Genomic DNA, 25198 nt, shown 5'->3' with positions numbered 1-25198 from the left:
AGTAAAAATAACATTGTATGTGACCATTGACTGTGAAAGTAAAACTACATAATCCTGCAACTTAATGTTTTAACATTTTTCTGATCAGTACTTGAATCATAATTTTGATACCTGAGGCAAAGTAAAACCTATGTGAGAATTAATGGTCAGAAGAGTTTCAGCTGCTTATGGAGCCACTTAAACACTTCCCTATGTTTTGTTGAGACTGTTTGTGTTGGGATAAAGGTGCCTTAATATAACTGTTGCTACCTGTTTTTATCTAATTTCAAAAGCGTAAAGTGCCTTAAAATAAATCACCTTGGGGTCAACCTGAGTTAGCAGCCATGTTTACTTTTGCTTTCACCTTGCATTCCTAAAGGTCATCTGCTAGGGTTTAATGCTCACAAATGCTCTTGTACTATACATGGTGAAGAGTTAACAGGGTAATGCTTTTGTATTGTAGAAGGCAGTTTGTTGGGGGGATAAAAAACCACAAAGTCTCTGTATTGCTGTCTGCTCCTGTTGCCAGAAAGATTTAATTCTTAATTCAGGAACAATTAATTCTATTAAGTCTATTGCTGTTTTCTTAGTTTCTCTTTATTCTGCTCATGCAGTGAGGACAAGGTTGTTTTGTGTCGCCTTGTTGTTAGAGTGCAGTATTTTAATACAATGTGAAAGCAATTCTGAAGTGAAGAATTTGCTCTGCCAATAGTTGTCAGTTTGGAAGCATTTACCCTATGGTCTTCATGAAAGAGGTTGGTTTGTTTTATGGGTGAGCGTAAAATCACATGCCAAATAAACAATAATAGTTACCTTTAACTTTCAGTGGCAACTATCAAGTGCTTGCTCTTCCACACATAGATAACCATATGTATAGGAGTTACTTTTATTTATTTTCTCACCTTAGGCCTTTGAAATCTAATTGTTGCTGTTTTAAAGGTACTTATAATGCAGCTTAGACTTCAGTGAATGGTGTCGATATGTTATGTCATGTGAATTTGCCTTGGTTAAATTCAATCTGAGCTTTAATTCTTGACGTGCAAAACAATACAAAAGTTCAGTCATGGACTAAAAACACACTGCTTGAGAAATCTGGAGTTGGTTTGGAACTAGTATGTATGATTGTTACGGACAAACAAAAGCGAACAAAAAAATCCTTGTTTTTCAATAGCTTTTTTCTACTGGCTCAGAGCTCAGTGTTAACAGTGAATTATGCTTAGCCAACAAATGTGATCTGATAGGTGTTTAAATCTGAAAATGTCTTCTACAAACTAAATTGTAGAATTCCACACAGAATTGTTCTTGGAAGTGTCTTTAAAGCACGTATCGTAAGCCAGCTAAGAAAAGAAGAATGATGTTGACTTAGGTATATTTTCTTTCTAGGTGGGTGTTTTCTAGAAAAGAAATGACAAACAACCTTATTATTTGTATGTTCTCTTGTTCTTACCATTGCTGTAAAATGTTATTTTTCTGTCTTGTTCTGTGTTATTGTAAGAGATTTAACTGAGAGAGAATCTTCATGAGTATCTCATTCAGGGAATCAGAGGGAAGGTGACTGAATAGGAAGTGAAACGTGGTTAATATCTCAAACACAATTCCAACATTTGAGGAAGAAGCTGGCTTTATCTGTTTAGAGAAAAAGTTTCATTTATTTATTGTAATGTGTCTACAGTGCAAATAAGGAGTGTTTTATCACTATTCACCCAGATTTGACTACTGACTTTTGACTTTTTGATCCATGATAAGATGAAATGTTAATGTTATCAGTACAGATTATTTAAAATTAAAAACAAAGTAAAAATTTGACTTCATTAAGCAGCGAGAGTTGCTATTGAAGGCGTGTTCTATTCTATTAATCTTTGGGTTGGAATTGTGGTCTGTTTCTGCTTGTTGTTGTTGTTGAGACATGGGTCTCAGGTTCATTTAAGTTACTGTATGTGGACTGTAGCTGGGTAGAGTGACCCAGACAATTTTTTGTGTTTTGGAAGTTTACAGATTTTCTGAAAGAATTATTTGACTAAATCTCTATTATTTGCTATGAGATAGCTGCAAAGAAGCCAAAAGTTATGTATCATCTTTTGACTTAACAACTTAATATGAGGTGCTGGTATTCCAGCCAAGTGCTATCATCTACGTGTGTCTGGGAAGGTGATGCAAGGCTAACGGTGGTACAGAGGCTAAAATATTAAAACTTTGATCACCTCGCCTGGAAAAGACTGTGCAGCATTGTGAGTGGTGAGTCCCTGAGATTTTCCCTGGGGAGCTGAGAGTGGACTTAAGGCTGCTGCTGCTGCAAGGATCACCGGGAAGGAGAACCTGGAAGTGGACGGTCTCACGCTGCTTGTCTGTCAGAGCTCCTCTGCTTATTCTTCTCAGGTGGGAATGGACAGGCAGCAACAGCACGTGCGTCACTTGGCAGGCTATGCAGAGGACAGATACTGAAATTAGCCAAAACACGTTGGGTTTCTTCTGTTGTGGCTGATCAGAAAATGGTGTAGAAGCACTTAGTGTTATCCGCACTTGGTTTCTGTCCCAAAAAGTGTTTTTGGAAGTACCACATGTAAACTTGTTGTACACGCTATTTTATTCCTCAGTGAAATTACTTAGAACTTGAGGTGAATGGAGTAGAAAATGTTGAGAAGGAATTCCACCACTGAATCTGATAGAAACAAAACAAACATTGCAAGCATTTTACTAAAAAGAGAGGGAGGAAGCACAGTTGAATAGCCACTGAGTGGTTGGTTAGGACAGACACCTAGCATGTGGAAAACAGATTGCAGTTCCTGAATGCACTGCCTGAATCAATGGATGGTTGCAGTGGAAAAACTGGGTCATGTAGTCAGCATTTTGGAATGGAAACTTTTGGTTCACACGTGTGTTAAGCATCTCTTGTCATGTCTTTTATCAATATCTTGAGCATTTCTGAAACTCAGAACAGATGTAACTTTACTGCAGTTATCAAATTCTAAGAAGCAAATATATTGAATACAGTACGGTTTGGTGTGCTAATTCTTTCTGGGATTAGACTGGGCTAAATTGCCTTGCCTTTTGCTTCCCTCAGTTTAATACTGGAATTCACAAAAGTAATAAAATATTTGAAGTAACTCTCAAAATGATGCTAGTGAACTGTGTAAGGAGTGGAGAAGCTGGAAAACCTTGACTGGGATTTCCACCCCAGTGCAGACCTGAAGCTAAGTCCACTAAGTGCTTTGCTCCAGTGGAGAACCTCAGTGAGCTGGCTCCTCTTGCTGGAATAAAGCTCCAGTTCTGGTCTGTTTAATTTTCCTACTGGATATTTGTAAAGCTCATCTTTTGTGCTGTAGACATGGTGGTTCTTGATGAACTAACTATTGTTTCTTCAAACATATATAGGCAATCCCTTTCCAGTCACTGCATGCGTGTTCACTGTGCAGAGACCAGGAATAAAAGGAAGCATGGTTCTGTGTCTTCCTTTTTACTTCCAGATTTCCTGCACTCAAAGACTCATTAATGTGGTCATTATGGTGTATGTCTTGGAATAAGAGCAATTTTGTGGTGTGGTATGTAACTCGCATAGTCACAGCTATACGGATCAGGCAGAAAATGGGCTAACTGCACACTAATAGCAGTATGATGGAAACAGTCTGGAGTTTTGGACGTGTCACTGAATGGACTCTGCAGCAGTAGCTGATGATTACTGTGCACTGCTTTGCACCAGGGAAGTGCATTCTTCCAGCACGAAGAATTGCCAGAGACTACTCATTTGGTTACTTATTTTGTATACTGCTTCTAACGAGGTTTCAAACCACAAGGAATTTATATACCATAGCGTTGGAGCCATTGGACTACGGTGCAGTCTGGAGCTTAAATGAGGCACAACATGCTGTCATTTAGCAAGAAATACCAACCATGAGTACACAAGTAACTTGCATCAGCTTCTTGTACAACACAGAAGAGCTAATGTCATCAGTTAATGCTTCTTGGGCAACTGATATTCTTGAATTGTGTTCAAAGATGCACAAGCCTGGGCATTTGTGCAGTCCTCCAGATTTGGTTGACTTGACAATTAAAATTGGTTCATATTGTTTTTTGTACTTCCTGAAAATACTGATGTTTTTATTGCATAACCTTTCCTCGGTATGGCTTTTGGACATTGTTAATATTTGCTGAGTGCACGTTCAGGGTGTTTCCCTGTATCAAGATCATCTTCAGATGTCTTTTCTCGATAAGACTTTCAAAGGAGCATGAAATAATTAACACTTGGCAAGAATAAATGGTATGTGCAGTCTGTGCCAGTGGTGTGCTTTTTCATCTCCAAAATGCTTCACTGATTTACTTTTTTTCTAGTCAAATCTTAGAACAATCATGGTCACCCTTTTTTCTTAACATGCTTCAACACAGACTGTGCAAGTATTCAAAAGAATTTCTAAGCAAGAGATGCTAGGCAGAAGTGTTTTATTCTTTTTGTTGTTGTTGTTGTTGAAAATAAAGGTGGTAAGCAGTGCAAATCCATTACAGTATTCAGCAGCTGCTGCTCTGGCTGTTGTCAAAGAAATAGTGCAGATTTAGTTGCAGCACGCGGGTAATCCTTGGGCCTGACATGTGGCAAATTGCTCTGGAATGATGGCGGCAGTATGTTACCAATTCAAAGAAAGCTTAAAGCCCTTATGCCCCACTCTTTTGCCACTCCCGCAATACCCTGAAATGATGAACCAGCAGAAGGCATGTAATTACTTCAGTTGTTAGAGGGAATTCATCCTCTTATAATCGGATGTCTAGAAAAAGAACATCAGGACAGAAAATTTCCTTGAAGATTGGGATCTTCTTATATGATTAAAGATGTTCCACCTGGCTTGCATTTGAGCGAAGAACAATTGTCTTCTACAAGATGCAAACCTGATTAGAAGTGTAGTAATCTGAACAGTACATTACAAACAGATGTTACTCCACATTTTTCAGCTTTTTCTATAAATATTCATCTGAACAGTCTTTGCAGCAGTTCAGTTTGAGAAGATTGCATGAAATCAACATGATGGAACACTTAATTTTTGATATCTATTTGACCAGAGCATTAAATTGTCATTAACAGGGGAATTTTTCCCTTTTGGCACAATAAGTTTCTACTTGTAGTGCTTTTAGTATTTATTTAGTTTACTAATTTCCTGAGGAGTGAAAGATTTTGAAATGTTGTTGAAAACACTAGAACAAAATCATTCCCATCCTAGGTTTAAAACTGACAGCTATATGGAAGATATTTTTGTTCCTTTGGTCTGGTTTTGACATCGGTCTGCTGCCATTTTCTCCCTGTCATTGGGAGTAAGCCACAGACACTGCAGATGAGAAAGCACATGCAGAACCATTTTCAAATTTTGGCTGCATCAGTCTAGAAAAGGTGTAAGAGCAGTGTCTTAAACTGAAGCCTGCATGGAGCAGGTGGCTCTGTTTATTTACGTCACCTTGATAGAAAATGAAGAAGAAACCAAGATACTGGCTGTTTCCTGAAAAACAGAAATGTGGGAGCAGTCAGGTCACTACTTCTGAAATATTTCACAACTAAAAGGCTTTTCTTGAAAAGTCTGTAGTGGGAGGAGCTGCAGCTAGGAGTGTCACTTGACATAAGCTACTTGCTTTCTTGCTCAGGCTGTGCACGTGGGGTCATACGTGCCGATCCTGAAACTTTAATAATGTTGTGCTCTGACTGTAGCATGTGTGTTCCTAATCCCTGTAAAAGTCACTGTCTGCCTATTTTGTTTCTGTACAAGATGCATTAAGTGTCTTGCTGTGATAAAGCATTAACATTGATACCTACTGGGAGGAGGGAGAAGGTGGATGTGAGGAACTTCAGGGTTTAAGACCTAGAAATGGAGAAAGCCTGTTCAGAGGTTGTTGGCATTGAAATGAGGGGTGTGAAGCTGATGAGCCACCAGGCAAGTAATTAATTGCCTGTTGCTGTGATGGTGGTACGGCTAGAAAGGATTTCTAAGTTTTCTCAAGTGGGCAGATGGATTTGTATGAATGCAGGCTCGCACTTCCTTTTCCTTTGTGCTTCTCCATTCCTAACGTGGCTCAACAAGGACATTAAAGCTGCGGGCAGTGCATGGTGGCTGAGCCTTATTGCCCTTACAAAAACAAGAGGCCACAAAGCTGGCTAGTGCCAGGGCAGATAGCAAGAGTTATTGAAACTAATCAGTACTTGAGACTCCAATACTGCTGCTAGCTCTATAAACACCTTCCATGATGTCTCTGCATCTGTCTGGAAGTAATGTGCTCATCGTTTCACTTGAGTGATTTGAAGTATGCAAGCAAGACGTGGACTTCATGCACCGTGAGCAGGCAGTGTCTCTATATTTACTGAACTTTGCTTATATTTGCTTATCAAGGGAGTTTCCAGAAAGTGCAGTCCCTCAATGAATTGTTCCTGACTTCATCCTACTTCTAGGGATTGTGGTTGTTAGATTCAAGAAGGAGATTTAGGATGCTAATATAAATTCCCTGAAGACTAGATTGACTCCCAAAATCACCTGCGTATTGTCAGCAAGAGTAACAGTTCTAAGTGTGCCTACTGACAGATGCTGTAATGCTTTCTATTATTGGTACCAGCGCATGGAATATGATTTGTGAAACTGTTTTCCATGTCTGACCATGCATTGTTGAGTCCTGTCTGATGTTTTGTCCGGAGAGGTGTGCTGAGAGCCTGACATTGTGTGACTTAAATTATTTGTGCAGCATGTCAGCAGCTGTTGGTATCATCTCTTCTGTCCTGCTGATGTCCTTTTGCAGTTTGTCTTCCAGTGAGTGTAACTGTGGCAACAATTAACAAATAGTATTTAAATCCTTTTTGCAAGATCCATTATGGGTTCCCGTCTTGTCCCAAAGCCCTTTACTTTTTAAACAGTATTCAGCATATGTAAATTATCTGTAAAGGTCTAAGCACAGAGTGTAAACTCACATAGATATTTGCAAACATTAAGGGTTTTTTGTTGTGTACATGCTGCTGCTATCTAGCCTAGAAATATTTCATTTTTTTCCCCTTTTAAATCTAATTGCATTTATGTTAACATTAGTGTTCCAGTAAATACTGACAACAGCAGGATTTGGGAGATATAGGGTTTTACAGCGCAACGTGAAGGCTGTACCTTTGGGAAATCTAGAGCAAGCAGCCAAATAATCCAGATTCTAATTTAGTGGTAAAGCAAATATGTAGCATTTAAAATTACAGTAGATAAGAAGCAATCTGACACCAGAAGCAAACAAGAAACAGCTCACAGCCCCTAATCACCTGATGTTTTTAGTCATTTTGGTCAGCTTGTTTTTAAATCCATACGTGAAATAGATTACTGCAAACTCCTATTGTGAGTTTGGGTGCAATTGCAAACGAGCAAAATGGCTGCTGAATGCTGAAAATGGCTATTAATTCCTTTTCAAAAAAGGAAGAAATCGACCTTCTAAAACTTAATGTTCCAGTCTAAATCTAAGCATAGGAAGAGAGAACCTTACTTGGCCTGGAAGTTGTATGCTAATTTCCCTGTGAAAGAAGAAATGTCCTGAAATATGATCGCTTTTTGTTTTACAAGAACAAAAGGTAATAAGCTGGTTGAATTATTTTTGATTTTTGAGGAAGAAGTGGTGCATACGTCCATCCCTCAGCTTTTTCAATCCTAAGAACATATTGAGTTGATGAAACTGCAGCAATTTTTAAACAAAAATAAACGCTAAATGGGAAAATGTTACTTTTCATTAGCTTAGAAGGCCAGGAACCTAGTTCAATGTGAATGGAGCTTGTTAATAACAGCTTTCATGAGGAACATCCCTTGTTCCCAGGATTGATGCTAGAGACATAAGAACTTAGTACCAAGCACGCACAGTGTCCTATGTTCATGGTGCCCAGTGTCTTATTAGTTTAGGCTGCTTAGTGGGGTATGTGCATCTTCATAGGTAAATTCGACTTGGTATGGCCTTTAGGCAAGCATAAGCAGGTTGTCTGCGAAGTCCTTCTTTGATGTTTGAATTTGTCTTGGTGCATTATATGAACGTTTATTTGGATCACCAGGAAAAAAAAACATATATGAATTGATGGAGCAGAATGCTTTCTTAGCTCCAAGAGTTAAACAGCCTCCAAAATTGCATGTGGCTTTATAAAATACAGTCATATGTTGGACCAAATCTGGAAGTGCTGAGGGAACAGGGGTCTAATGGATTATGACTGAATTGGGTGGATGAGAGATGATTAAATTTATATCTGACATTTTCCTACCCACAAAGTAGTAGAGATTGTCCCAGGTACATGTTAGACTTGTTCGTTTCTATTGTTTTCTGTAATGTATAAGTGAGGTTACTTAAGTAATGTTTTGGATGCATTTTGGCAGTTGGGGAAAAACTGTTTCTCATAAGAGCTCAGGATCTTATATAGGCTTTTTCTCTTTAAAAAACATTTTTTAGAATAAACGATAATACTAAATACTTGTGGGAGCAAGATGAATGCAGAACACGAAGGCATTGTTGCACTCTTCTGCGGGTGGCTGTACCTGCTGCTAGTAGCACAACTGCATGTGGTACGTGAAGGCTGAAGATTTTATGAAATTGAAGTTTAAGAGAGGATTTGGCTGTCCTGGAGAAATGCATGTGCAGTTAAGGCTAGTCTTGGAAGTAGACAGTGACAGGTGAGTTGGAGAAGGTCTCCTAAGTAGATGGATATTATCTCTACTAAGGAGAGATTATAACCCTTCTGAGGGGGTTCCAGCTGAATGTGATGCTTCCTGCTTCATCTGCTGCTTCTGCAAACCCACTTTTCTTTGCATCCACCAGCTTCTCTTCCAGTTCTCTGCAGCCTTCTGCATCGTGAAGCAGTTTAATTCCTTCGCAGGAATGTGAAAAGTAACATACTTTATCATTGTTTGATTTGATAAGAGCTACCTCTGAACTGAGCATGTTGCTTCCAAGTTTAAAATGCTGTCAACATATGGGCATCTTTCCTACACTTGACTACGAGCTGAAATCTTAAAGAGGGTCCTGCTAGAGTGTTCACAGGGCATTAATACTGAAAGCCTGATTTGTCATAAAACCTCAAAAGCGATAGTCTGATAACTCAACTTTTATCCCACTATGTGGTAATAGAGTGTAGCAACAAAAATAGCTTTGAGTAGGATAAAGGTCTTGTCTTGATGTTAAAAAGGAGAGTTCTCAGGTTCCACAAAGTGCAACGTGGGTAGTATTTCCCTTCCACAACGTGGTTACTTAGTTGTCAGAAATATCTTGAAGCAATAATATATGCACATTAGGCAGTTCTGACTGTATAATACCTTTCTTGTGTGTCTGCATACGATCACGTGCTCCCCTGAACCATGCCTGGTTTAGGGATAACTTCCCAGTGTGCTGGGGAGATGCATTGGAGGGCTTTCCGAATACCTGCTCTTTAGCAGTTAGGAATCCAGCTCCGTTCAGAGGGCTGGGAGTACTTTACATGCAGGAGAGGTAGCCCTACATTAGCATCAAGTAAAAGGAAGCTCTGGGTGCATGTGCCCAGCGTCAGTTGCAGCGCACGGACTGCATACAGGTTGGTCTGAGCAGAGGCTCTGTTGTGGAATTGATAAGCGGTGTCACCTAATGTTCCTCTAAAGCAATCCCACTACTGAAAAGGAATTGTTTGCACTGTCTTCATGGACTTCAGAAGGATTGTGATGGCCGATATTAACTCATGAAGGAGCGAGAGGAACGTTCTCTCTGCTCTGCAAGCTTACAAGCAGACTCCAACATGCTGTATTTGCTCTTGGATGCCAAACCAACATCCTGCAGCACGCGACAGTTTTGTCTCATGGTGTTGAGGGGTTTGGTCACTGACAAATAAGCCTCTACAAATTCAAAAGCCTGAAGTCAGGTACAATGTAAGTATGAAGGTAGGTGAACTGGGGAAGAGAGATGTCTTGTGATACAGGCAGTATTGCCACTGCGTTTGTCATTCCTTAATTAAAAGCAGACACAAAGCTGCACAGCTGTGGTAGCCTATTGAATAGGAACTGGGTTTTGCCATTGTTCTAATCCCCATCTGAAGGCTGGTACCCACATAATACTCGGTCTGATTGTAATACAGCCTCACTTCAAAGTACTACATTCCAATTTGAGGTAGTTACTCTGTGCAGAAAGAGGTGAATTATCATTGCTGTTCTTAGTGTTACATGTTCAGTTAGGTATTTTCAAACCTACATGTCTGTGGTGTGATCTGGTGTAGAGAAGAGGACATCTCAAGAGCAAATAAACTTTGCCCAGCTGAAACTGCTTTGCTTTTCCTCCTACTCATTCTCTTCCGATAGACTTTTGAAAGTCACTTACGCTCATGAAAACCTCTCCGTGCAGCAGCATGGCTTCATCACAGAGTGAAACTTGTTTTGCATGTGTGATGAGTGCCATACTAGTGGCACTATGCAAGCTTATCTAGTCTGTGTGCTGTTGCCATGTTTTGTGTACTGACAAAGTTTTTGCTGCTCCCAGTATTTCAAAGTTAACTGCCCCATGAAAGAGTCCTCTTAGCTCTAGTTCTTAGTAAATATCAGGGATGAAGATGTCAGAACAAAATGAATAAATAGATTTCATTGCTGGGGAGAAACTGAGCTGATCAATCTTAGTTGCAAACAAACAAGAAAACATTTCTCTGAAACTTAAGCCAACCGGATAATTTATTTTTGCCTGAATTGCTGCCCTAGAAGTTAGAAGGGACTGAAAGATATGCTCAAAGCATAGTTTTCAAACACCAAGCAAGTATTGCTTCAAAACAAAAAAAAACTTGTAAAAGCCTCCAATGTTTCTTTCACAATGTGAATTCTGTTGGCATAAATCATGGGAAAGGCCCTAATAGGGAGAGGCTGTTTCTGCTGACACAGAGAGTAAGCACCTGGAGACACCTCTTCAAATGCACAAATGGCCATGACAATCTAGCTTAATTCTCAGTGGGATTTAAGAGTCCAAATTACATTTATAACTCAGGGATGTGTGTGGGGGGGAGGCATCTTCCATATTATTTCAAGTTCAGACATGCTGGAAAATGTATTTGTCCCTTCATTTCTATTTCTTTATTGTTATGCTGTTGATTGCTTTGCTATTTCTGTTGAATCACCATGAATGGAGGTCTTCAAAAAATGTGTAGGTGTGGTGCTTGGTGACATGGTGTAATGGTAGACTTGGCAGTGCTAGGTTAAAGGATGGGCCAGATCATTTTAGAGGTATTTTCCAATTTAATTGATTCTATGATTCTATTTCCCCATAGATATTGATGTCTTGTCCGTTTTCCCTTCATATGCCTCAAAACATACTACTGAGGAAAAGAAAAAGAACAGAACACAGCCCGTGCCTTTGTTGTGGCTGTTGGCAGGTTCCAAGTCTTGCTTGTTAAATTCTTGTAAGGTGTTGGTACCATGAGGGCAGGACAGAGAGGTGGTGACCTCATGCAATCTTCCCTACAGCTGGGACATGTACAATCTTATTCTGTCACCCAATTGCTCATTTTCATAGGCCATATAGAAAGCTAATTATCCTGGAGATGTTGGGTAGGATTGTCCAGTGCAATGAAAGCTTGGGAGAGGAAAGGCTGAGAACTAACAGGGTGTCGTGCACTTGTTTCCCATTCGAAACTGTGTTGGGTACATCAGTATTTTTCCACGTATCTGGCTGCGTGGTACCAGCCTTAGGACAGTGGGTTGGTCTTGGAGAATCTTTTCAAAAGGCAGCATTAAGAAGGGACGTGATTGCCAGCAAGGTGTGTTTGCTGGCACAGAAATTGCACCAGCAGGACAGCAGCATGGAGCCACCCATGCTGTTTCTTTATGTTTTTACGTTCATGTTTTAAAAAACAAAAACACCTTCTTTCAAGCACACTGACTCCTCTTTCCCCGGAGAGGAGTGGCTGGGTGACGAGTGTATTTGAAAAGCTGGCTCTGCAGACCACCTTGCCCAGTGGTTTGTCCCTGGCTAAAACCTGTTAGTATTGTTTCTAAAGGTCCTGAGTGTGAGAAGGAAAGCTATAAGGTCTGACAATTAATCCATTTCATTAGTGTCGTTTGAAACATTAGATATGATTTTAGCTCATTTCCCTCAGTATTCACAGAATATATATTTGCATTGACTCCTTGTATGTGTGGCTACTGTGTATGTGTAATAAGTGTTGATTTTTGGAGCGTATTTAAAGTTTTGTTCTGCATTTTTCTTCGGACCTGCAGGTTCCCCTGGAAAACAAATGGATAACTCATCCAGCAATCAAGGAAATAACTTCGGGACTGCAACCAAGGCTGGAAAACTGAGCCATGCTTTCAGAGATCCCCGGGCAGGGAGGAAGACAGCAGAGGGACAAGTGCCAAAAGGTGGCGATGAGTCAGAGAGTGATTTTGAATCTGATCCTCCCTCTCCAAAGAGCAGCGAGGAAGAAGAAGAGCAGGAGGATGAGGAAGTCTTACAAGGTGAGAATGGAGACTTCAACGATGACAACGATACGGAACCAGAGAACTTAGGCCACCGGCCTCTCCTCATGGACTCTGAGGAAGAGGCAGAGGAAGAGGAGGAAGAAAAGCAAAGTTCTGACTCTGATTCTGATCGCACCAAGCAAAAATCTGTGAAAGGGCTCTCGAGCAGTAGGTTCAGAGGTGGCGTGGGAGTCAGTGAAGTTAAAGAACCCAGTTTAATGCATACGTCTCAGGTGCCAACTACTGTAATCAAGGCGAGCCCCGTCCAAGAATTTGATGTGTTTGGGGCAGTGCCCTTTTTTTCTCTTCAGCCTCAAGCAAGAGAGAAGAGTGACAAAAATACCTCTTCTCAGACTGCTTTTCCCAGCCTGAACCAAGAGCAGGATGACTTTGATGTTTTCACAAAAGCCCCGTTCAGCAAAAAGGTGTCACAGCAAGATGGCCAGCTGGTGGGCACTGAGGCTCACCTCTCGCCCACCTCGCCACGGGGTGTCGATGTTTTTGGCTGCACCCCATTTCAGCCTTCCCTTCTCCCCAGGGTGAGCGGGAGTAAAGAGGACCTGTTCGGGCTGATTCCTTTTGAAGAGATCACAGGGAGTCAGCAGCAGCAAAAGGTGAAGCAGCAGCGAAACCTGCAGAAACTTTCGTCCCGCCAAAGGCGCATGAAACAGGAGGTCTCGAAGAACAACGGCAAGCGCCACCATGGCACCCCGACCACCACGAAGAAGCCTTTGAAGCCCAACTACCGCACCCCGGAGAGAGTCCGCAGGCACAAGAAAGCAGGCCGCAGGGACTCCCAGAGCAGCAATGAGTTCCTGACCATCTCGGACTCCAAAGAGAACATAAGCGTCTCCTTGACGGACAGCAAAGATCGAACCAACCCCCTGCAGACAGATGAGAATCTGCTGGATCCTTTTGGAGCCAAACCCTTCCACCCACCGGACTTGATGCGGCATCCCCAGCACCAAGGGTTTGGTGACAACTGCGGGGATCACGGTGCAGTAGTAGTGGCTAGTAGGCCTAGGCAGAGCTCCTTGCATGGAGCCGTCCACGGTGGCGATGGGCTGAAAACAGATGACTTTGGTGCAGTACCCTTCACAGAACTTGTTGTGCAGAGTGCCCAGAGCCAGCAGCAGCAGACGCTCGAGTTGGATCCCTTTGGAGCAGCTCCGTTTCCTTCCAAACAGTAAATGCTTCCAGTGGGTTCCCCCTTCCACCTCTCGGGGTCACTTGGTAGTGGTTTTAATTAGTGGAGTAATTTATCTGGTTGACAGGGACCTGGGCTATAGTTTATTCAAGTTAAAGAAGGCATGGCCAACTTGCACAATGAAATTCAGAATTATAGCAATTGTTATCATTTTTTTGGAGAAAAATAGAAAAAAACAAAACACCACAGGAGCATCCTTTTTTTTATGACAGATGGCTCCCAGAACATAAAGAGGAATCAGATGTGAATCAGTGTCTGTCACTGACTCTTGGCCCTGGAACATATTGTCATTCTGCACTTTCGCATTGCCTTTTCAGCCCTCGGTGATGTGCTGAGGTGGAGGGAGGGGGACAGGCAGAGATCACATGAGAAAGGTTTTCCATATATACAGGTAGGCTAGAGGAACTGTGGTTCTTCTTTGTGTCTCGGTTGCAGTAGACCCAAGAACCTAAACGTACTAATATCCAGATTGATATGCTGGAAATAGTCAAGTCTTTGCTTCCTGGATGAAAACTACCTTTATTAATTATAAAAATAAAGAAGCCAAGTCTTCAAGGGGCTGTGGCCCAGAATTCCAGAGCGCGGCTATGGCTTGGGACCTGATAGACATCTATGCAGCTGCAGAGCTGAGAGGCAGATTATTTTTTTGTGTGCCTAAATGTTCAATTTTATTATTATTATTTTTTTACAGTAAGTGCCATTAATGTAAAATAGCAAACTGGAAGTCTAGAGTTAAAACTAAAGATGCAGAGAATATAATGGTTTGTGAAATGGAAAGTATGAATGTAGGGAGTAAACCGGCAGGGATGCAGCCAGTGTTTGCAGCACTTTGAAGACTACTCAGTACGCTGGGGAAGAGAGGCTGGTTTACATGAGTAAGAATCTGGCACAGATGGAGTATTCCAGATGACTTGAACAGTTGACTGTGAAATGCACCATCAGTTTTATTTGATTACAAAGTGGGGTTTGTGTCTGAAAACACCTTTTCTTTTCCTCTTGGATTTTTATTGCAAAGAAAGCGTGTATTCTTTCAAAACTCATGTTGTTTTTTAAAACAATAATAATTTTATGAAGTGACTGTAACCTAATGTTCTCAAGTTCTGATGAATCTGCTATTGTACTTAAGTGTATTTTATAAGAAAGTTTTGCTAAATGCACTGAGCTTTGAAGAAGCTTATCTGAAACCGGATTTGTTTCAGACCAGAAGCAGTAAGCAGCAGGTAGCCTGCAGATGCTGATCGCTACTGTACCAGTAAACTGCGTTTCACACCACGAAGCCTTACAGGCAGGATTCCTGTCCTGCTGCACAGTACCTCCGAGACATTAGGTGCACGAGACGTGGCTGAGAGCTTGGAGCCTGCAGTGCCGGCAGCTGCTGGGAAGGAAGGGGACGCGGACAGGCTCACTGGAGAGATGTCCTTCCTGCGTCGTGTGCAGGTGGGCCTGCACCCCGCTGCCTTGCGGCCTGCGTCAAGCCATTTACACCGACCGCAGAGCGAGTACAAATCAGAACGGCCCAGTTTGCCTTGCTTCCGTGGCAATCCTAAAGAGGAGGTATCAGGAGATGGTTCCTCTGCTTGTCTCAGCTTTATGTCCTGCTCTACCGAATGTTGAAGAGTAAATGTAAAGTAGATGTTCACATATGGTGACCATAAAAGTTTAAGGTTGTTTTTCCCTGCCCTCCCTTCCCCCTGCCTTAGCAGGAGGTGAAGTGAAATATTTAGGGTTGTGTATTTTTTTTTTTTTTCCTGAAGTCTACTGCTGGTTATACAGTCACTCTGAGATCTGTGAGGGTCCGGGTAGATCCCTTAAATATCTGTTTAAAGATGGCATGTTAAAAACAAATCCCTTTTTTCTTTTGTGGGCTGGTTTGATAAAATGCTGCCTCACGTATCTAGTGAGTTTGTTTCCCTTAGTCCTGGATTCTGAAACTAGCTCATGCATATCTGTACACTTTCATTATCTTCCTTTATTAATTTTTTTCTGACAAGGTGAAAGAGAAATATTACAGCTCTGCTTGGTTACGAATGACCTGTTCAGGCTTAGAATTTAAGCTTTTAGGAATACGTGAGTAGAAATGTTTCAACTCTATTTGCACAGGAGTTTCTTAGGCTTTATTACTACTGTTCTCACCTGTTGGGTTTTTTTTTATGCCAAAGGCTGTAAGAAACGCACGCCAAGTCTGTAGCATTTTCTGATACTCAGGTTAACTGTGATTTTGTTTTTATGCGCATGCTTATTAGCTGCCTTCCTACAGTTTCCTTTTGAACTGTTACTTACCTGCCTAAAAACACTTGTTAGTACAGAATATTATGACAAATGGGGCAGATAGGTGGAAACAAGAAGAAAACAAGCAACTGACCTGCTGCTTTTGCTGGTGGAAGAGCAGCATCAGGGTTTGCACAGCCGTTGGATGCTGGAGGTGTGGGTTAGCAATGTGCACCGGGACTGGGCTTAACACCACTGCCTAAGAGCAGCAGTGGTTCGCCCTTGAACACTGAGGGGAAAGGCAGTGTGCCGACAGACCTAGCGTTGGTCTAACTCCTCAGGTAAATCCAGCGAAGAGGGAGTTGGGTTTGTTTTTTGTCTGATGACCCTGAGATGCAGGCTGAGGAGTGTAACAGGTTTTCCTTGTGTGGTGGGTGTTGTCTTTTTTGTTATTTTTTTGTTTTTGACAGAAGGCTCATAAGTGGTTTCATTACAGGAAAGCTGGAGTTGGGTTGTACACAAACTGATAGAGGAGATGAAAGCAAAACGTAAACCCAAGTTACTCTAAAACTGGCATAATGGCTGCGTATGAGTTAGGGCCGATGATGCTTGCTTTCTTCTGGCCTTAATAAACCTTGCTCTTTGTACTCTACTTATGAAACAGCTTTTTGCATAAACGTAATTTTTATGTTTCGGAAGTGAAAATGATTGTTTTTTCTTCTGACTGAGAAGAGATCAGCATGCCTCGCTTGACTTGGCATGCTGTATTTGGTCTGCAGCTTGGGTTTAAGATTCAGCTAAGATTCAACAGAGACAAAACATGGTACTGCTGGGGAACATGGTATACTTTTGCCTGTATTCAGTGTGTGTGCATGCTCATCTGTGCACTTGTCATGGAGTCTTTTGTGACCTTACGTGAAGTACTGGAAAGACCAGACTTGTACCATACTGTCTGTGAAGACAGTGATGGCAAGGTAAGGAACTAACGCTTCCCTTCCAACAGAAAATATCAATTAATTTTTACAGTTCTTTCAGTGTGTTGAATGACTGAACCATAGACCTTTCAGAATCGGCTGCTCAGGACAGAGATTCTGTCAGAGGTACTAAGGAGTCCTTCATGGTGACGGTCATGAAAGAAAAACTAGAAGTTGAGTTTCTCTGCAGACTCTCAGATAGCCTTGAGATGTGCGTAATTGCTTTTGCTGACTTGTAACGTGGGACCTGCAAAAACCAACTTGCAAGGAAATAGCTTTTAATCATTCTGGTTGTCCCAGTTAGTAAAACTAAGTACTGTGAAAATAAGTTGATATATTTGCTACTGTGAGAATAAGAGTTTATCTGGAGTATTTTATACTATATTGTGTATTTTTATATATGAAAAGTATATATAAAATATACACGTGATCACACACATCATGCTATATTTTTAGTAACAGTGCAGCCACAATCATTTTGATGGAATTAGGAAGAGCGAATGAGTGAAATCTGCAAAAGAAAAAAGTGTAAAGGGTGGCTGCTGAGTTACTTTTCCTGCTTCTTTTGAAAGGAAAATCAAGGAAATTGTGTGTATAGCTAAGTCCGTGACTAAGGCATCACCTACTATTAAAGAGCATAAAAACTATTTTAAAATTGCTGGCATTCAGCTTTTAAGTGCACTTTCCTGAACTACACTTCCATTTCTTGTTAGACTTCAAGTTTCTAAAGCTTTTTTGTGTACCACTAAACAGAGAACTTTTAACTTTTTTGTGAAACTGATGTACATCATAAAATACTGCAGTTGTTAAATAAACAAACATGGTAACAGTGACTTTGCAGATCTCCTTAAACATGGCATGATTAAGTATTCACGTTTAGGCTTTAAGTTATTCACTATAAGCAATGCTACTTTTTCTGGTTGCTTTTTGTAACTGTAGATTACTGTTGGTATTTTTTTTTACATGTTAAAGATGACAGTCGGGCAGGTAATACAACCATCTTTGTTCAACTTGTGAAAACCTGTTGATAATGTATTGCTTTTATTTCTTAGTTTCAGTATTTCCTCTTAAAGCCTTCCTGCAGAACGGTTTTAAAAGGATGCATTCAGATTCCTAGGCACTAACTGAAGCTTTGTCCCTTTTCAAAGTGGCCAAAACTTTCAGTATAGTTTCCATTTAACTTCAGACTCAGTTCTGCACTTAATCTTTTAGACATAATTTTCACTTGATTTGACCCATTCTGCCAACTGTTTGACAGAGCATTTTTTGGAGCTTGTTTGTACTGATTTCACTATTATGGAAGCTGAAGAAAGAACAAAATCTGTAACAAGACTGAGTGGTAGCAGGACACATACTCCATTGTAGCTCATGTCTTGGTCATTCTGTCCTTTGTCTATTGCCCTTTTTAGTCTAATTTTGTTACAAGCAACTCCACGTTTTAATTGGAAGCTTCAGCTTGAGCAAAAGTGAACAAGCATAGCTGTTAAAAGTTTGTGCCTTAAAGTTTTAAGTCCAGTTAGTGTAGTGCAGTTAGAATACATGCCCTGCCAGTCCATGCTGTGCCTTGGTAAGTCATGAGACAGCCTCGCTATTTATTTAAAACCTTGGGGAGGTACCAAATGTGTGGTGAAGCAATTCATGTATGTCATTTGTGAGATGCTTGAGTACAGTATTCAAAACAAAAATGTTACTCCAAGCAAACATCCAGCGAACCAGAATTTCACAGAATCACAGAATTGTAGGGGGCGGGGGGGAAGGGACATCGAGAGATCATCGGGTCCAACCTCGCTGCCAAAGCAGGTTCCCTAGAGCAGGCTGCCCAGGTAGGCATCCAGACGGGACTCGAATATCTCCAGAGAAGGAGACTCCACAACCTCCCTGGGCAGCCTATCCCAGTGCTCCATCACCCGCACCGTGAAGAAGTTCTTTCGCATGTTGGTGTGGAACTTCCCGTGCTCCATTTTGTGGCCATTACCCCTTGTCCTGTCTCCACAAACCACTGAAAAGAGGTTGGCCAAATCCCTCTGTCTCCCACACTTAAGGTATTTATAAACATCGATAAGATCCCCTCTCAGTCTTCTTTTCTCCAGGCTGAACAGAGTCAGGTCTCTCAGCCTTTCCTCATAAATTTTATTTTTACAGGTTCAGCATTTATTTACAGGTTCAGTATTTACATAAAAGACCATCATGCAGCTTGATGGAATTTTGTCAGGATAATAAAAATGTACAACTTCACAATCAGTTTTCTTATCCAGTGAAAACTGCTACAGTAGTTAGTTTACAAAAAAAAAAAAAAGCAAACCATCAAATCAGTACGCTTTCAATACACAATCACACATTCTTCAAATATTGTTCACATGACACTGGAAACAGGCTTTTATAATTGCACGTTCCTTGTCAGGCTTCAGTAGTAGTCATTAGTGCACTTTAAACTTGCTTCATGGTCAAGTTTAAAAAAAAAAAAAAAACCCACAAAAATACATATTCACACGGGAAGGCTCACAAGTCTGGGATTTGAATTTTAAATGCAGAGTTAGTTCTTTCCATTTATGGTTTCTGGTGTTGGGAGGAGAGATAAAGAAACACTGAGCTTAAGTGACAGCACTGCTCTCCTGCCTACTGGCAAAGAAGGTAGTATCCTGCCTTCTCCATACCTGATAAGTGATCAAATACTTGACGGTAAATGTCTATTGCTCTGCTCTTGGCCACATCTCCTTGGCACGTTCCTTGGGAAGAAGGCTGAGGGAGCTGGGCTTGTTAAGCCCACTTGAGGCAGCTTTGGTGGGACTGAACAGCACCTTGCCAGCCTCCAGGAGCGCTTTGCTGATAGGCAGGCTCTCCAGCACTCTGAGCAAGCTCAAGCCCATGGAGGGTCAACCCTCACTGAGAGGACAGAGTAGCACAGATGAGGCTGGTAGTTCAGCAGGGGTTTGTGTGTCACCCGGCTTTTCGTAGGGCTGCGCAAGGTTTTGCTAGCCCATGGCTAGGCCGTGCAATCTCTTGCTATGTAGGAACAAATATTGATAACTGCTTGAGACTACTGCAATTGTCAAACAGAGCTGAAAGGGACCGGGCAAACATCTGTCCAGCTTGCTCTAAAACTCTGCCTGAGGGCAATGCAGTCTCCTGGAGGTTCCTGCAGTGCAGCAGCATAGATTAGTGGAGTGCCAGGTATCAAGATAACTACTTGTTTATGTACAAGAAAGTATTACACCACTCAGCATTTTTTCTGGGGGAGCTAATTAGATTAGGGAGGTTAATTGCACCTTGTGATGTGTTAAAAACAAGATTACTTAACCCTACGCTTGTTAAAATATCATGTTCCCATGCGTACAAAAACTGCTTTACCTTCACAGGTCCACGCTATACTCAGGACAGGGCTTGCTGTGTCTGTATTGCATGATGTACACTACAGATTGATGCCACCAGTACAACATGACCACTGCCAGGATATGCCACACTTGGTGACTGGAGCCGAGGTAGTTCAGCTGTCCTGCGGGGAACAAAAAGGGCAAGCTGTTAAGTTGTTCAGTTCGGCATTAACTCGTGCAATGCAAGCTGTCTCCTCAGAGGCTCACTATACACTCAGGTGGCTGGGAGGCAGTGTAAGTTCTTTAACAAACTTGATCAGAAGTTGTCTGATTTCTTTTGATGCAAACACACACAAAGCTTCTCACTTCTTTTGATGCAAATACACACAAAGCTTCACTCTATGTAAGAACACAAGGTAGAACATCGTCAACCTGCTCTCTCAATAAATTTGGGACTAACAGCCAAGACTGAAACACCGCAGGAAGCTGAACTGCATAAAAAAACAAAAACAAAACAAAAAAAACCCACAGGATTTCCTACCTGGGAAGTATCTTTCAGGAACTTTGGAAATATAGAAGAGAAAAGCTACAGCAGCGATGAAGTACATGACAAGTACACGCGGAGCAAACTCCTGCAAAAGAAAATGAAGCTTTTCTATTCTGTTACAAGATAGAAATAAAATAATAAAAAATCTCTACCTATATTTAAAGAAGCAAAAGGCAAGACCAAACAATTTTACTTGGCTGCCTGTGTTATCTATTGAATAGAACAGAGTCCAGTTGAGGAGCTAATGCCAAAACTTGAAAAAAACTGAATGGAGGCCACAGAAATACTCCATAGGAGACTGTGAAGAAAAAAAAGAACTAGCCACTGGAAAGCAACCCATTCATATGACTTGGTTTTTGTAACAGTTTAATTACTGGAGGCAGAGCATTTTCGTCAGCTATGGAAACAAAATGAGTACCATATCTACCATTCTGTTACACCCGGAAAAACTAAATGGGGAGGGTGGGGGTAGCAATTACTGCTTATCTGATTTTTAGCAGGCCAGTGTTCAGTGCCAGTTCTAAAGCCACTTATTTGTAAATGCTGCTCTTCCAGATTCAACAGGTGCTCTGGACCAGGCTAAACCACCACCCTAGAAGCCAGTCTTCTTGAGGGGGTAGTCTAAGTACTTGCACTCTTAGTGCTTACCATGAAAAGCAAAGGTTTTCTTCAGCACAATTAGGTTGCTGGGTAATCACAATGATTCCTGGGGTTTACACCTTGGGGCAGACTTCACCTCTTTTAACAGTGCTGTGCTTCCTATTTTTCAGAGCTGGACAACCTTTAACCATAATTTTAAGTGGTAAAACAAGAATGGGAAAATAGTTTATAACTTCACAGTGATGTTAAATGAAATTTGCACACGAGACAGAGGGCTGTGTAGGCAAATACTCATTTTGCCACAAGCCCAGGGCACAGAAGAGGAAGAAAATGGTCTTATGGCTCCCTCCTCCTCTGGAACTGCGGGGGCAGAGAGCCCCAGGCACTTGTATAGCCTGACCAACCACTTCCTACGCACCAGCTGACTCCCAAGCCTCGCCCTGGCCTACCTGCACAGACTGCTCTGCCCCTCAGGCAAGCACACAGTTGCCTTGGTATCCAGTCGGCCTTCTCACAACGCAGTTTTAAATCAGTAAAAATTTAATCTACTCAATCTGTTTACTGACTTTCAGTAAATCTGAGCATTTGCATTTGGACTGTTACATCCAAAGGAATTCTATGCTCTTAAGAGATTTTCACTACCTCTACATCCCCCTTATTTCCAAAAGTCTAAGAAACTGAGGGAAGATGGCAAGTGAAAAGCAAAAGGAATGCTTCTTTCCTTATTATTTTCTTTTACCTGTACAATAGATGCACCAATGCCGCCGTTGAGCCCAACCCAGTGGACTGTAGGAATAATTCCATAGCCAGACACTGAGCAAAAGATGACGGAGCGCAGTCTGTGACACTGTTGTGTGAGGTAACTGGGATGAATCTGAGCAAAAAATACTGCCAGGATCATTGCCAGCATAGTGATTAAGTATACCTGACGCCAGTACTGAGGAAAAAAGAAACAAAAGCAAGTTTGTATATTTTCTCATCTTATGTTAAAGCAAACTCTGGGTAGAAAGATCACGTTACTAAATGCAATGATTCATCATTGTCCTGTCACTTCTGAGACCACAAATTACAGCATTGAATGAATATATTCTTATTAATAAAGTAAAGGGAAGGGGAAGGGAGGGGAGGGGACTCTATTGCTCAGGTACAGTTGGTAGAACATTGATTTCAAGCACTGCCTTCACTAAAACATTTTAAACATAACCCTGCCTAAGAGAGCTGGTTCAACTACCTGCTCAGTGCTTTCAGTGCACTGCTTGTACAGGGAGCTGGGAGTTACAAAGGTGGACGTGGTTTAAGACTCCAAAGCAAAATGAGCTTGTTTCTGCCCCATGTGAGATACTTGGTTGGAAACATTTGAATTAGTTTTGATGGGGATACATCCCATAAACAGCCTCATGCATTTGACAAAAGCATGACTGTCAAGTTTATGCTGACTTTCTATAACTTTCACTGCTGTCTTGAGACATGTGCAGTTGACAGCTTGAAAGGAATATCCACGTTTACCTGTCACTTCTGCAAACAAAGTTCTGCTTGTGTCAAAACCTGTTTCAGTTCCCATCACTGTCTCCTGACTAACGTGCCACTTGGACACAATGCAATGAACCCCCTTCCCGAGGCATGCAGGCCACGGCAGTGAGACCGCAGGAACTAAATGTCATATGAAAATGTGAGTGAGACTTACGTTATTACAGTAAAAGGCATAAAACACGCCTGATACGTAGCAGCCCAGGATAGCAATGGAAATTCCCGCATAATCTAAGGCCATCCATCGCCGGCTGGTCTTCTCCGAACGATGGCAACAGAAGAGATGATATCCCACTGAACAAAGCATACAGACCTATACACATGTTGAAACAGGGACACATTAATTTCTTGGTAACTTACAAGGATTACAGCAAGCTTCAACTCTGAAGCTTAGAGCAGAAAATAACTTGTTACGTGTTTTGCAGTACTACTTCGTGTAGGCAATCATGATATCTGCCAGTAGTCAATGGAAAGTAACCCAACCTTCTCTAGCGGCCTGAAGAAATAAAAAACTTTGCAAGACTTGATAACCATGGGCTGCACAGCAAAGAAAATAAGGGTACAGTGGCCTAGAGCACGAGGCCAAAAAGGTTCCAGTACACACGGGAGCAGGGTCGTACACACTTTTTTTAGGAGTAGTGTCTTCTAATAGAGCTTCAGCAGTCAAATCATGATGTGAAGTGCTATCACTGGTGCTGAGTATAGATTTAATCTGAAGCACACAAGCTCTTGCTCATCTTGGGTAAAAGGTTAGAATAAAAACCCTGCTGTGATTCCAGACTGGCATCAAAATATGGCTGCTGTTTTCAGCAGAAACTGAAGCCAGCTGCGGGTATGCTAGTGAACGTGGACCCCACACCCAACAGAAGCTGTGCAGTACAGCCTTGGCTGTTCTTTGCAGATTTTGTCATAGGCTGACCATGCTCGGCCCTCCTGACTTGATTTTTACATTCAAGAAGTCAAAATCAACTCCACCACGGATCTTGTTGATTACCTTTACAAAGAACGGAATTTAAAGCACGGCTGGCCTGAGCTCGGCCTGCCCTGCTCCGGGCCGGCTCCAGCCCTACGCAGAAGCACCATCAGTGGCCCCGCAGCGCTCCCGCTGTGGACACGGGCACCATTAATTTGGCTCCCGGGCCGCGCTACCTGGAAGCAGAAGAGGCAGACGAAGCAGATGACGAAGTCCTCTCGGGAGGCACCTGCCGCCGGCAGGACGGCCACCAGGTCATAGACACCCAGAGCGAAGAATAGTAGGAAGCCGAGCAGGTGGCTCCAGATGTTGACGGTCTCGTTGGAGAGGATGAAGAGGCTGCGGGGAAGAAGAAGAGCAGGGCTCGGGCCGGGACGGCAGCCCGGGGGCCTGACCCACCGCCACGACGGCCTCCCCCGCTCACCTCTTGAGGCAGAGGCGGGCGGGCAGGTAGGCGCGGTAGCCGTCGGTGATGTAGGGGTTGTCCTTCAGGAACACGGGGATCTGCTCGTACGTGTACAGGCGAATGTCGCGGGGCACCATTATGGGCCAGTACTGGTAGCCGCCCAGCTCGATGTAGTGCGAGCTCCGCAGCAGCTTCTGCTGCATCTCGCCCGCCCCGCCGCCGCCGCCGCATCGGCCCGCGCCCCGCAGGCCTGTCGCGACGATCGCGACCGCCGCCCGCCCGGCGCCTCAGCCCCGCTCCCCTCAGCCGGGGCCCGGCTCGCGGCAGCCGTAACCCGCCCGCCTCAGCGGCGCGAGGCGATGACGTAGGGCGGGGCGGCCGCCGGGCCCCGTGAGGGGGGTTCTGGGGGGGCAGTATGGCGCTGCTGTCGTGACGGGGGTCGTAAAAGAAAGGGTGCTTAGCGCTGAGAAGCTTAGGGAAAAACGTTTTAAAATCAAACGTTTTTTAAAGAGGGGTCCAAAGTTAGCGAATAAGCAGGAGATGTGGGCTCAAAGCAGGCAGCGTAGAGCTCGGAGTACTGAGAAGGGGTGGCTGGTGAGAGTCAGCCTCGCCCCCTGCAAGTGGAACCTCTGGTTACTTCATACAACGATTGTATACCATTAACGTCTTCTTTTTCTCCTGTTTACTCTCAGTATAAAATATTAGGACTGAAGAAGACTCTTCCAGAGGATTTGCTTTACCAATTTTTATTTAAAAAAACAGCTACTGAGGGTAAGAGAGAGAGTGCTGTCCATAGGTTTATGCCCGGTGCGCCATGCCAATAAGCACACAGACTCAGTGGTTTTATTTTTTTTATTTTATCCAAAAATGCCATTAGTAGGTGTTAACTGGACCCCTTTCCCTTTATCTGTCTCTGAAGTTAAAAACAAGTGTCCTGAACGCTGCTCCTTGCTCGTTGAGCTGTTCCTCCCCTCTGGTGATGCACCATGCTATATTTTTCAAAGGTCTTTTCTCTCATTTAAACCAAATGTGGACATATTT

At 42.4% G+C, this 25198-nt stretch overlaps 2 protein-coding genes across 8 annotated transcripts in view; one reads left to right on the top strand and one right to left on the bottom strand.

The window, feature by feature from the left end:
- The window catches only part of BMP2K (BMP2 inducible kinase), a 103654-nt gene extending 86028 nt beyond the window's left edge, over positions 1–17626 (top strand). For all 6 annotated transcript variants that reach the window (XM_040555628.1, XM_040555629.1, XM_040555627.1 and 3 more), the window contains one exon: positions 12165–17626. In XM_040555628.1, the coding sequence (XP_040411562.1) occupies positions 12165–13594 (1430 nt within the window). In that variant the 3' untranslated portion in view covers positions 13595–17626. The remainder of the gene's footprint in view (positions 1–12164) is intronic.
- On the bottom strand, positions 14–24500 carry PAQR3 (progestin and adipoQ receptor family member 3). Of its 2 annotated transcripts, none has more exons than XM_040555645.1 (7): positions 24176–24500; positions 23928–24090; positions 22936–23091; positions 21991–22188; positions 20646–20736; positions 20142–20286; positions 14–2399 (listed from the first exon to the last, which is right to left on the bottom strand). In XM_040555645.1, the coding sequence occupies exons 1-6, from the start codon at positions 24358–24360 to the stop codon at positions 20144–20146; spliced, it is 936 nt and encodes a 311-aa protein (XP_040411579.1). In that variant the 5' UTR covers positions 24361–24500; the 3' UTR covers positions 14–2399; positions 20142–20143. The 2 variants fall into 2 exon arrangements, with proteins under 2 accessions (XP_040411579.1, XP_040411578.1); XM_040555644.1 differs by lacking the exon at positions 14–2399 and adding an exon at positions 18907–19229.
- Positions 24501–25198: the final 698 nt, after the last annotated feature.

This window comes from Cygnus olor, chromosome 4, assembly GCF_009769625.2.
Source record: "Cygnus olor isolate bCygOlo1 chromosome 4, bCygOlo1.pri.v2, whole genome shotgun sequence".
NCBI classification, from domain to species: domain Eukaryota; kingdom Metazoa; phylum Chordata; class Aves; order Anseriformes; family Anatidae; genus Cygnus; species Cygnus olor.
The sequence above is the reverse complement of the archived record's forward strand: the minus strand, read 5'-3'. Positions and strand labels throughout refer to the sequence as shown.